This window comes from Ascidia mentula, chromosome 2 (genome assembly GCF_947561715.1).
Source record: "Ascidia mentula chromosome 2, kaAscMent1.1, whole genome shotgun sequence".
Taxonomy (NCBI): Eukaryota; Metazoa; Chordata; class Ascidiacea; order Phlebobranchia; family Ascidiidae; genus Ascidia; species Ascidia mentula.
The window spans coordinates 8,002,112-8,014,994 of NC_138567.1; the positions used below are offsets into that span (position 1 = coordinate 8,002,112).

The window sequence follows — 12,883 nt, forward strand, 5'->3', positions numbered from 1 at the left end:
TTTTTCTATTTAGTTTTCCATATACAATGTTCTATATAAAAATCTACAAAATCAATATACTCTACTTTTGTCATAAGTTCTAATTTCGTGGGGAAAATGCTCACCAACATTGCTTCCAAACTTCTCCTACCTACAGCACATCAATTTTATGTGAAGATGCGAATATACAAATTGGACTCGAATGATAAACAACGATGTTAGATCATGCGAGAGTTCCCACCAAAAAGAGAGATGTCCTCAGACAAATCTTCCATTTCTTGTAAAAACAAAACATAGACTCAATTAATCGGATTACAAACGACCGGTGGCCGTGATTTCTATTGTTACGAATCTCGGCGACGACCCTAAGAAGCATTTGATGGACAAGAAATCTTTAAATAAAAATAATAATGTGGGTATGCGGAGGTTTTTAATGGCGGAATTGTTTGATTCATTGAAACCATTCCGTCCGAATTATTTTTAGTGCCGGATTGGAAACATAAGTCCTTGCTTTGATTTGAATAAAGCTTCACCTTTGGGTAATTTTAATGAAGCGCAAACCACGCCAACGTTGTTGATACCAGTTGTTCTGTAATGTAAAGCCATTACAGCCAATTTCAACATCAACAACCAACACAGTTGAAATCAACATTTTCAAATACAGCCTATTAGCACTAATAAACGTTCATCAAACACAAAAAACATCCAGAATGCTTTGCTGTTTACCATTTAAAAAAAAAGCCTCTCCTATTTAAGTGGCCCTCATATCCAGTTTATTGCTGGCTTTTGTTTATTCATTTACTTCCCATCACACCGCGTTAACAGCAATTTAGTCGATCAACGACAACACTAATGAAAACAAATTGGATATTCGCTGAAAAACACAAAAGCGACGTAATCGCTGGTAAAGAGCTTAGGGAATACACAGCTCCGTCGTCCCTAACGACGGCATTCCCACTGTTTATACTAAAACTGGGTTTGGTGGATTTTATAATACATTGTTGGACATATTTGAAATCGCTGTATCTTGTGTACAATTTATTAAATTAGTAAAGGAAAAATATGCTTGATAAAATTTTGCCTTTTTTTCTTTATTGGACAATGGTATCTAAATTTCCACACACCGTCAGCATTAATTAGGATAATTCATAAAACATGTAACATGTGACAAGCAGTAATAAGCGCCCGCCTCATTTGTTTTTAAAATTTTCTCTATCAGAGGTAAGAAGCCATGGGAAAGCGATCTTCCCCTACACCTGCCCCGTAATCGTACAAGTGTACGATCGAAATTGGCGCTTGGCGATACGCGAAAGATGCATTATTAATACATTAGAGCTTCTATGTTCAATTACAGTCGATTTGGTTCGCACGAAGATTGCAGTCGAATAACTCATATCGGAAACCTGCAAAACGTTGGGAGTGCTGATCAATGAAGAAAGTTGTAATTGATTAAATTTGCTTCTTTTAACTTTGTCAGATGCATTTAAGTTACTTGTTTGAGTGTGTTCAATCCCAACATGATTGTTTTAATTTACGTGTCACTGCCGAATGTGACCGTGAAAATAAAACGATTTTCTTGGCAAACTCATATTTGGGTATAGTTTTTATAGTAAAACAAGTAGGACCCCAAAATGCGAATTAAGTAAAATATCCTTCTTTGCCCATCCTAATAAAATTAAGGAATTAAAGGAACTTTAAGGATAACAAAATTCTTTACAATATAAAATTACGTTTTCCCAACTGTGGCCAGGACTTCAATGACGTTAGTTACGGTGTTGGGCCAGTGGACAACGCCCACCATTGCGCGCCACAACGAGCATCAACAACAACGATCAGATGTCTCAAAATATCGGTGTACGGCCAGCCGACGTTACTCGAACGTGGACATTATAAGCGCTCGCCCCTTTAAGGTGACATAAAGCAACTGGCAATTGGGACTTCCATACAAGTTCAAATATAATTCCATGAGTCGAATGCCTCTGTTGCGACGCTTATCCTTCGCCTTTGTTCCTCGGCGGCGTCAATGGTCGCCCCAGGACGGGGGGGTTAGCGTTTCAATGGTACCCGGAGGTCTGAGGCTCGAATTCCTCGCCTAAGTGACATTTTGACTGAGGAAAACATCCACGGCGCAATTATGCCGCGCGGCCATGGGTGAATGTCCTTTTGGAGCTTATTAAATCCACCCATCCCCTATACCTCCCAACGGCCCCATTAAGGACAGCCCCGCACAATCAAACATTAATAAGCCCTGTATCGTGTAATGGCAGGTTTAGGGGCGGCGTTTAAACGGCCGTTCTCGTGAGAATCGACGGCGGGACGGCTCGGCGCGCAAGGACGTGGCCAGGTTCGCGATCGGTAAGTTTTGCGCCATTTGCGCGCGTCAACCCGGTAAGCCTATAAGTATATGGCTGCCGCCATTTATAGACCGCGCTTGGTGGCCGTTACAACGACATGACATTTCCAGCACTTATATAGTTGTATTAGACAAGGCTAAACAAGTCTGGGCATGTTAGTAAGCGTCCGCATCAAACGGATGAATATCGTAATCAACAGGTGCACGCAACAAAACGCCAAATTGCGGTGTTTGACCCAACAGTTTGAAAACGCACGACAGTTGCCGCGTTTGTTTCAGCATACGACCATCAAAAGTTAGGACACAAAACCATTTATTGTTTTGATGAAAAATTTCATTTGAATTGCAACGCATTTTGACACAGTTGGACATGGATTTCTGAATTGGTATTTAGGATAATGGTAGTTAAAGTTGTGATTTATTTTGTTAGTATAGCGAAGGTGACAGCACATTACTGACGAAAAAATGCACAAAGCTAAGGTTTTATTTAAAGAAATGAGCTGTGGAAAATAATTGGAATGCTTAATTACGATCCAAGCCAGCATTCTTTTATTTCATGCATCTGTTGATTCGGTCCCTGATTGCAAAAAGAAAAAAATTCGCACTGGACTTCGTAATCCGGCAAAGGGAGAAGGTCGCAAGAAAAAGACGAGCGCTGCATATATATAAGCTCGCGCAAGACGTCGGATCTCGTAATATGATTAGCATGCCAGATGACAATCATACAATTACCGAAACAGAGAGACTGTTGGTAGAAACTGTTGCAGATAGACTGACAGGCATAGCGCAAAGGTTTTGTACAAGATGTAGTGCCTCAATATCTTAATTGCATCAAAAAGCAGCAAGCAAGGAACTTGTATTAAAAATGTGTTTCTTAAAAAGTACAGGGTGTTTAACGATATACATTTATTCGCTTGTTTTCTGAGTTTGGCATTTTGTGTGCAGGTAAAATCAAAATATTATTAGCAAAAAATGGAAAGCCCATTTTCGCCTAAACGGGAACTTCGCGACTCTGATGACACGGACGTTTCAAACTCCGGCACTCCGGATCGCAAGAACCACGACAAGTGCAGCAGTTTCTCGATTGAGAATCTCTTGAAACAAGAAAGACCTTCCAGCATTCGGGCAAGCCCCACAAATTCCCACATTCTGCCACAGCCATTCGGGCTTTCTCGCTGTTCACCCACAAACGACGTGGGGCCCGATTACCCTAGAAGATCCCCGGAACGCAAAGGGGACTCCCCGCTCCATTGCGATGGTTCTCGTGGTTTCAGTCCATCTTCCTTTGCGGAGCACCCGAGAATTTCACCTCCTCGTGGTTTTTTGCCTCTACATCTTGCTCCTGAGCAGCGCATGGCGTTCGGCCAGCTGGGTAAGTTTTCAACGATCGAAATTTATTTCGGTGCAATTTTTTTTTTAATTTTGCCAATTTTGAAACCGCATTCCTTGACTAACTTGTATGTTGTCATTCTCACATTATGTTCTTGCAAAAAAATACTGTTTAACGAATAAGTTTTATCGAACTTTTGCTCACAATAATCAAAGAAACACCTGGAAGATTATTTCGTTGAATGAACTGCCTGTAACGCAACCGACGGTGTTTTGAAGTTTCGTTTTTATTTTCACAGCACATCAGAATCTTTTCATGAATCCATTTGTTCCAAATTTGTGGAATCTAAAGGCGGCTCGCGCCCCCAACGCCCCACCTCCGATGTACGTTCCATTCCTTGGAGGCGCAAAACCAGCAAGCCACTGTGAGACACAGAAAAGCCCAGACAGAGGTAAATGTCGGGAAATCCCACATATAATGTGAAACAATAAACACAATTACGCAGAGTTAAAAGTTTAAAAAATTCTCACTGGAACGATTAAATTTACAAGTAAAAAAGCATTGTGTCTCGTATACTATAGATGAGATTTCTTAAATAACTAAACTTTAATCAAGTTACCCAATCTGAGTTTCTCGTAACTATTGGGGACACACTAGCCATTAAATTCTCACCGCTACCGCCTATCAGCTTACTTTCAGAACTGCTTCGAGTTGCACCATAAATTAGTGTTGCCACGCATTCAGTAAATTAATCTCTGTCGTCTAGTCCTATGTTACCGGCACATTTATGTCATCTAAAAGACTTGGGTGTCATCTGTTACATCATATATGTGTAATTTTTATATGGTGAACCGACACTAACGCAATTTCCAGGACAAAATTATGTAAAGAAACATCCTGAAAAGCGTGCAAAGATATCATCGTGGGGAAATTTTTGAAATAAAATTATTTTCTGGCGAAATATGTCCAGGATGCTTTTGTGGGGTCATTTTCCCACACCTAATCACTACTGTACGTATATGTGGATGCAATAAGCGAGCAAAATCCGTCCACGTGCATATAATTAGCAATGCATTAGGCAGGCAAGCATCCGCATACCGACTTCGGCATTTTACTCAATCTCCTTCAACTTTGTTCGTCAGGTTCGTCGCCTTCTAACGCAACGGAATCGTGGGAAGACAGCGGTAATCGGTCGGAAAGTGCGGAACTGTTGGGCGGGAAGAGACGTGACCGTGTCATGGTCCCGGCCAAGGTTAAAAAGGCGCGAAAGGCGAGAACCGCTTTTACCGATGACCAACTAATGCAACTCGAAAAGAGTTTTGACAATCAAAAGTACGTTGGAAAAAGCGATGTTATTGCATCAGAGACTGAGTGACGATTTGTTTGATGAGCGCAATATCTTGATTTTGACTATTTGTAAATCGTATTTTAACAAAGTTAACACAAAAATGCTTACGGTTCCACATTTCCAAAGCTAAATCTTTCAATTGAGCCATGTTATTGGGCAAAAATGTCTGCAAAATTTAGAACGAGTCTTATTATTGTTTTACAGATACCTCTCCGTACAAGATAGAATGGATCTTGCGCAAAGGCTGAATTTATCCGATACCCAAGTGAAAACCTGGTATCAGAACCGCAGGTAAAAACACTTTAAATCCTTCTAAAGGTCTCGTAGAGTTGCTGCCGATCGTCCGTACAAATATCCAAACACCATTAAAACTTGCAGGGAATATCTCAGGGGCAATTAGTTTGGTAAAATCAAATTGCAACGAAAATTGCGACATACGACCGACAGCAAAAACGACATATGTGTTGCTCTCCAGGTGTTGCAACGAAAAAGCTAATCCCGCACCAGTCAAATAGCAATAAGCAGAGATCGCAAGGACGCAATAATTGTGTCCAAACGGCTCGCTTGGCAATTCCGCCGGGACGCGGCACCTGTCACAATACACAGGGCAAGCGCGTGCCGCCGGCCGAAAACAGCTATTTGCGACGCTAACAAGTCACTTTGGGAATTTGAACGCGACGGTACGATTTTATTGGAGGGGAGCGAACGATCTGTTAATTACCCGTGAACGCGTGCTAGGTTAATTTGGACTCGCGGCGTTGACGTTGGGGCAATTTTCTCACCTTAGCGCCTCGTTATTATCAGTTAAGCACAAATGAAGATGGGCAAACAGCATTGGGAAGAAGAGAATAAATTAATACTTGTTGATCGATTGCAAATTATAACCAAATTGTTACGGTTTATACGTTGGAAAGTATTGCTGTAAATGTAATTTATCGAAAGCAAATTAAGTTGCTTTTAAAAGTTAAGACATTCACAAACAAATTAAAAAGTTAAATTTTATCGAAGAGAAAATATTAAACTGACTAATCACACGGATATTAATAGTATGTAGCTTTCAAATTTCCCTGATCATGGGTCAATGACCTAGTTGTATTGTCTGAAACGGTAAAGCTTTGTGAAAGGTTTTTGTACTTTAATATACTCTGTTTTTCTGGCACACTAAAAACGTTTTTTGTACTTATTTGAACTACTCTACATGTCAACACACTTTTTCACCGCAAAACTTTGTCAACAGAACAAAATGGAAGCGCCAAACGGCTGTTGGATTGGAGTTGTTGGCTGAGAGCGGCAACTTCGCCGCCCTTGAACAAGTCCTCCCCGCAACCAACCCCGTGTTCGTGAGGCAGGCGATGCAAAGTAATCAGACAAGCCTGCGGGGATACCAACCTGGTGAGAGTCGCCATTTTGACTTTTTCGTGCAATAGTTGTGTGCGAGTCGCACGCGTGGAAAGTTTCTAACTGTTTTTTAATTGAAACTGCTCTCTATTTTATTAAGACACTAACGATACTTTTTAGTGAAATGTTAAACAGATTTTAACCTTGTTTTCGTCAATGTGACCAAAAGTAAATACCGAAAATCGTCGTGATTATATGGGTAGAATGATTCCAGTAATCGTTTAATTGGCTTTTAATTGCGTGAAGGTAGCTTTTCAACCATTTTCATCTGGCAAAATAGCAACATGAATTAAGTACTGACAATATACTTTAAATAATTCCGAAAAATTTTACTTTGACTGGCGTACGTATGCTTTGTATCAACGAAAAAGGGGAATTGAGAGTTTTACGCTATTTATTCTGTTAACAGGAATGTTGCAACGTTCACTCCTTCCCCTTCTGTGTCAGTTTTATGGGATGTAACCTTCGTTGATTCAGGGAAATCCCCCACATATTCCTTCACCGAGTCCCGAGTCGTTAACGCACTAAGTTCCAATGGTAAGTTCTAATGGCGACATACGTTGCTGGTTTAGATGTTACAGATGCAACAATGCAACAATGCAGTATTGTGTTTGTTTTCTGTACATAAGTTTGATACGAAACTATTAACGTTGTCAAGCCAATTCAATTCAAAATAAAAAATAAAAAATGTGCTACAGTGTGTCCTGTGACTAATATTTGGCTATTTTGTCAAAAGGTGCTTATTATATCGCAAAAAAATCATTTTGGCTTTATAGAATTTACAAACTAACAATAAATATTATTTTAACAGGGTGCAGGTCGTTCTCAGCAAGTCTATACATCTTCAGCGCCCACTGGCGGACAAGTTATATTTCACTGTACCCTCTTTCGCCCACTGTTCAACAAAACGTATTTTCCATTCGTTTCAACACTGTTTGATGCGAACTTCGTGAAAAGTCGCAGTTCGTATGTGTATATGCTCGTTTAGTTTTTTGTACTATATTTTGCTACTTTGCCCTCCCAATAAACTCTGTGACACAATAAGTTATGTGACGCGTGAGGCAACATACAGAAAAGGCTACTTTAAAGATAAAACACTGATATATTATTACAGTACAGTAGTCAACGTGGAGGAGAAATAAGCCTTTCTTCAAAAGGAGCACGTGGAATTTTAAGTAAAACTGCAATGGTTGCGGGATGAATCCCATACAATTCTGACTGGATTTTCGCAACAGAAAAAACAGAAGCCAAATTTAATAAATAGGTTTCGTGTATTTGCGGAAAACAAAATCGAGCAACAAATGTCAAATATCCTCATGTGTATAACGTAGTACTGTCTGGACGCTGACGTTAAAGCCCCCGGCGCAAAACAACATCTCATACCAACGTTCAATATTTCCCTCCATACACATCCACGACCCTTATTGCCAACCACCACCTACAGGGACCGTCTTTAACCCTGAACTGGAGCAATATCTTCACGCGCTTGAACAAAACGAGGGAGTTCAATGCACAGAGGTAGCAGCACTTGGTTGCACCGAATCCTCATCGTTGGTTTTCCTCTTGAGAAAATCAAAGATGGCGGCGCGAAGGTGGCGATCCGGAGGGCCGTAAGTGGGCCGAACCTGGATACCGTGCCCGGGAACGCGGACCGCCTTCGACTGGTGCGCGTTTGGCGAAGAGCTTGTGACGTCATCACGTTCTTCTGTGACGTCGTCGTCCGAACACGGGCCGCGGCGTTTTTCCTTCGTGCGGCGGTTTTGGAACCAAGTTTTGATCTGGCATTCGGTTAGGTTCTGTAAAATATTAAGGAAACGGTTATGTTGTGTAAATATATATAGAGTATGTGGAGCTCCGTAACAAACAATAAACACAAAGAAAACATTTAAAATTTACATTCTTTTCCATACAGGAAAACGTCATTTTGTTCTGTTCAATTGGCACAAATTAACTTCACTTCAGTAAAAGACTTGCAAATAAGGGTTACAGCATACAAAGTAATTGGGTTCGCGCATTGATTTTGATAAAAAACACCAACACGTCACAACTTCGCCGGTCCGGAAAGATTTCTGGCGCCACAATGGAAAGTTCAATCAAAGTCGAGGTCAGGGGCCGCGGAAGTTAATTTCAATCGGTGGCCACCGCGCCAGATTGTTTATTTGTTCGGTGACAGCGTTCGCCCAACGCACCACCCTTAATCGGATTATGCGTTAATTAAAACGCAACCGATGACAAGACGCCGCGCCGATTGGCTGTCGCCGTGTCACGTGAGGCGCCAACCGCCGCCATTTTGTATTAGGTTGAGTTGTTGTTTTTGATCGGACAAATTTTGTTCGGTAATGTGTTTTTCAGTTAAAAATTAGTTTTAATTATTCATTGGGTATTTGCATTTGTATCGCGCTTGACTGGATTTGATCATGTTTTTTTTCCATTGTTGACTAAAACGTCGCATATTTACTACAAAAAAATACCACCGAGTCGTAAACTTCGAAACCAAAGAGTTTAACGTCGTTGCATTAATTCCAAAACGCCGCGCAACTACAAAGGAAATCACACCTGCTTGCCAGACTTGAACAATACAACCAACATAAAACAAAGCCTTCAAACGACTCAGGCCAGTCCAGTGCAACGCACGGCGCCAACGCCCCTTCACAGATCACCGTATGGCGGTGACACACAAGGGAAAAGGTGTTGTCGTCCTTCTTGCTTTTATTGCCGCTGATTGAGGTGCGCAAAGCGTAATTACCTTGCATTAGGGAATTGCCTTGCTTTAGAGATCAAATCGGCGGCCGCCATAAAGAGTCTGCGTCGATGTAGTGTCTTGTTTTAATGAACAATAACCGCGGTCAGTCCCGTGAACGCGGGTCCTGTGATGATTTTTTATTGCCGCCCCGCCGCCGAATTTATTGCAGATTGAAAGGTTGTAAAATTGTTTCGAAAGGAAAATTATCGTATTAATCGCTTTGTGCGAATCCATCACGGCGCTAGACGCGACAGTCCGGCAATCTGCCGTGAAACCTTGGACAAATTTAAAGCACCTGCGCAGTTTGACAAAAGTACCGCAAAAAAACTTTGACCCTTACTAGGATGACCTTTTAATTTTTTATGGGATTATCTTTTGTGTTTAAATTTTGCCCTTGTGATTATCATATTTCCCAAATGAACCGTTCGTTTTAAACGATCATGTCAACACTGTAGAAAAGCCAGCAAGAAAATATAAAAAAGTCGCCTGAAGTTTGGCAGGGTTAACCAAAAAAAATGTTGCCTTTTTCGCGTCAAACTATGATACCAGGTTTGCGCATATTCACAAAGGCATTCCTATCCCTTTACTGTCGTTATTGTTTTTAATTAATTAACAGTTTGGAGTTGAAATTCGAAAAAGTGCTTACCACTTTTTGTGCAAGATAGGCTCTTTCAGTTCTGGTGAGGTAAGTCTTCACGGAAAAGGCGCTTTCCAGTTCGAGGATTTGAAATCCGGTGAAGAGCCTCCTTCCGACTCTCGAGCTCCCTCTTTTGGACGACGCTTTGGGTTCTGAGTCTGTGGATGAGTTTTTGAGATCACCTGGCAAAAATGCATATTGGTTATTCAACTCAAACGCAAATATATGTGGAAGTTACAAGTGCGCAAAATTTCATGCAACTATTAAGTAATTCACATGAAAACTTTGGCAGTTTATACACATGCCCAATCCGATGGGACTGCAGCCTTTCGCAATTTTTGCAATATCGCTTCGAAAATTTCAGTACAAAACTGTGGTAGTCAAACGTATTTTGTAAATGTTGACTACGTTTGTAAATAACTTTAAAAAAAGACTTCTCTTTGGGAGTTAAACTAGAAGTAACATAAATTCTGTCGATACGGGATTGAAAATTATATAAATAACTTTCAAGCTTTACGCTGTAAATGCTTCGAACCGAATTCCCCAAAATAATTACGCACGATTTACACATAAAAAATCTACTCACTGTTATTGTGCAGTCTCGATTCCGCCTCGCTGTCATCCGATGAGGAATGATGACTTTCCGACGAAAACGAACTGTTCAGTTTCCTCTCTTCGTCTCCACTTCGAACTCTTACGTTGACGTTGCAACCGACGTTGCCAAAACCCACTCTGGACGGTTCCTCCCCTAAACCCCTAACACGCGCCCCACACGCATCGACCCCGCACGACGGAACAAAGTGGGACATGAAGGGAAATATGAGGGGTTTGTTTGCAGGCAGGGGTTCAATTTGGGGGGCGGAAAATTCGGTTTTAATTCGCTTCTGAATGGGAGGTTTCCATTCCACTGTGAAGTTTCCTGGGTTCGTGTAGGAAAAGTCGTCGAATGTTTCGTCGCGAGTCGTTCTCTTTCGGTCTCTGTCGCCTCCACTTCGGTCGCCACAGGTACCAAGAATGACGTCAATGGAGAAATTAAGCTTCATTTCGAAGTCTGTTACTAGTTTTGTTACGAGTGTAGTGAATAAATCTGAAAAGCAAGTTCGTGTTTAAAAGTTGGAAATTTCCAAAACGGTTAAAACAAATAAAATTAAAAAATATATTTTGCAATAGCTTTCTTATTGCTGAAATCTAATTATTATTCTTTTGTATAAAAATATTAAAAAGTTAATTAAAACTTATTAATCTATATAACTGAACTAATCAAAACACCGCCTTATTTTATCTGTATCCTTTCCGTAAAAATTTTCACACACAAAATACCGGACAGTATCTTTTAAACTTTAGTAAAGTCAACCTAATATCACTGCAATTGCGTCGACTCTGGTGCGCTACACAAACTTATCTGTCTCCCGTTGCGCGTCCTCGCCTATATACTCTCGCAAACCGTTGACTCACCGACGAAGAAGGCACTACAAACAACCTGCCGCCCACCCGACACCTTGGCGCGTGGTAAGGGCCGTCCATTTTGTGACGCAACAATAGCCGTCGCGGCACTGAGGGTCCGTTGGCGGCGGCGTGCGAGCCAGGCGATGGCGAAGGGCCCGCCGGACGGTCCGGGTCCTTGAAGTGCGCTGAGCGGGATTACAAGGCGAATAGCGATCTCTTTATTGTCGGTATTGTTTGTGAAGGCGATATTGGCGACACTTGGCCGCTGACGAACGCGAAGTTTTGCAAAGGGCGACGGAAACGCATGTCGTAAATGGAGCGCACGTTCAAAGGCGAGGGCGATTGCATCGCGCGCAAGCCTTTGTTCGGCTCCTGTGCAGTGCAAGGACGATCAGAGGCGGTTCAAGGTTATGTTTGTTTTCCGATTCGAGCGCAATGGTTTTGTCTTCCTGTAAGGATTGAATCCGATTGTTTGAATCCAATTATTAAACAAACAAACCTCGAGAGCTTGATCCGTTTTGCCAACGCAGAACAATTACGGGTGCAAATGTTACATGCGGGTATAATGAACGTGTTGTTGGAACAAATAAAAAATTGTGCTATTTACACATTTATTCTATCTATATGAAACAATGGCAATGATATAGGCTAGACATAATGCCTGTCTTTTCCTCAATAGATTTAACGTTTATTTTCGTCTCATTTGCATTTTTTTATTTTAGTTACTTACGCATCGTATCGATTTGTAGAATCATTATCATTTCTTGTTTCTTACCTATCCACATGAGTATAATTGTTCCGTTGCTAATTTTTACTAAAACTTGCACAAAAACTATACGAAAACGAAGGTTTTAATCACAAACGAAATGATCACAAACGAAAATAGATCCATCAAAAACAATTCGGAAATTGTGTCTCAATTTCTTTCATCCACAAAGTCGTCGAGACGACTTCAAAACACGCGATGGCTTTCGAAGTGCCCAGCGCCACTTTCGCGGCGTCGCGCACGCGTTTATTGCGTCAGAATGGCACTTCTGCATCGCTACAACTCGAAAAGTCGCGTCGCTTTAAGAGCTTCAAGGGATTTAATGAACGTCTGGTTGTCTGACGCTTGTGCTGCCAATGAGACGAGCCCTAAGACAACCAGTGCACTTTTTGTTGGGGATTTGAACGTATTCACGTGACTTAATTGAACAGAGTTTTGGAGTTGTACCTGTAGTCCATACAGTTACGCATTTGTGTGGGATAGGTACAACATGTGTTTTAGCACCAAAGTGATCGAATACGTTAAATCGGTTGACAAAAGTTTGCAATTTCAACCGATTTGAATATTTTTTCTTGATTTTGTAAACGTTTAAACTGTTTATAATGTACACCTGCTGATAGCATACAATACTTTGAACCATATCTGACCAAAACGCAGGAACGCTGTGTGAGAGTGCTATCAGTTTACGTTGCACCAAAAACAACCAATCGAGAAAATCCATGACATATGACTAGACATGCATGAAACCTTTTCAGGCCCAAGTTTATAGTAACGCCGGTGTACTAATGGCAAATACCCCGCCACAGGTCGGCCAATGAAAGTCCCGCCAGTTTTTACGACCACGGTGACTAGACGGACCGTCTGCACGACGGGGTGTCGCCAT

At 41.3% G+C, this 12,883-nt stretch overlaps 2 protein-coding genes across 2 annotated transcripts; one reads left to right on the plus strand and one right to left on the minus strand.

Moving 5' to 3' along the window:
• Window positions 1–3,283: 3,283 nt before the first annotated feature.
• On the plus strand, window positions 3,284–7,338 carry LOC145889633 (uncharacterized). The gene is made up of 7 exons (XM_082980625.1): window positions 3,284–3,704; window positions 3,961–4,113; window positions 4,805–4,994; window positions 5,215–5,301; window positions 6,248–6,402; window positions 6,818–6,945; window positions 7,220–7,338. The coding sequence occupies exons 1-6, from the start codon at window positions 3,305–3,307 to the stop codon at window positions 6,868–6,870; spliced, it is 1,038 nt and encodes a 345-aa protein (XP_082836751.1). The 5' UTR covers window positions 3,284–3,304; the 3' UTR covers window positions 6,871–6,945; window positions 7,220–7,338.
• A 575-nt stretch (window positions 7,339–7,913) lies between these two features.
• LOC145890010 (uncharacterized) lies at window positions 7,914–10,831 on the minus strand. The gene is made up of 3 exons (XM_082981056.1): window positions 10,375–10,831; window positions 9,798–9,970; window positions 7,914–8,204 (listed from the first exon to the last, which is right to left on the minus strand). Exons 1-3 carry the CDS (start codon window positions 10,829–10,831, stop codon window positions 7,914–7,916), a joined length of 921 nt encoding a protein of 306 aa, XP_082837182.1.
• Between the last annotated feature and the right edge of the window lie 2,052 nt (window positions 10,832–12,883).

What these genes read in the sequence shown, in the direction of transcription:
- LOC145889633 (XM_082980625.1), top strand. Translation starts at nt 3,305, where the DNA reads ATGGAAAGCCCATTTTCGCCTAAACGGGAACTTCGCGACTCTGATGAC. An exon ending in CATGGCGTTCGGCCAGCTGG is followed by an intron (nt 3,705 to 3,960) that starts GTAAGTTTTCAA and finishes TTATTTTCACAG; the next exon opens with CACATCAGAATCTTTTCATG. An exon ending in CCTGCGGGGATACCAACCTG is followed by an intron (nt 6,403 to 6,817) that starts GTGAGAGTCGCC and finishes TTCTGTTAACAG; the next exon opens with GAATGTTGCAACGTTCACTC.
- LOC145890010 (XM_082981056.1), bottom strand. Translation starts at nt 10,831, where the DNA reads ATGAAGCTTAATTTCTCCATTGACGTCATTCTTGGTACCTGTGGCGAC. An exon ending in ATCGAGACTGCACAATAACA is followed by an intron (nt 9,971 to 10,374) that starts GTGAGTAGATTT and finishes CATTTTTGCCAG; the next exon opens with GTGATCTCAAAAACTCATCC. An exon ending in CCTATCTTGCACAAAAAGTG is followed by an intron (nt 8,205 to 9,797) that starts GTAAGCACTTTT and finishes AATATTTTACAG; the next exon opens with AACCTAACCGAATGCCAGAT.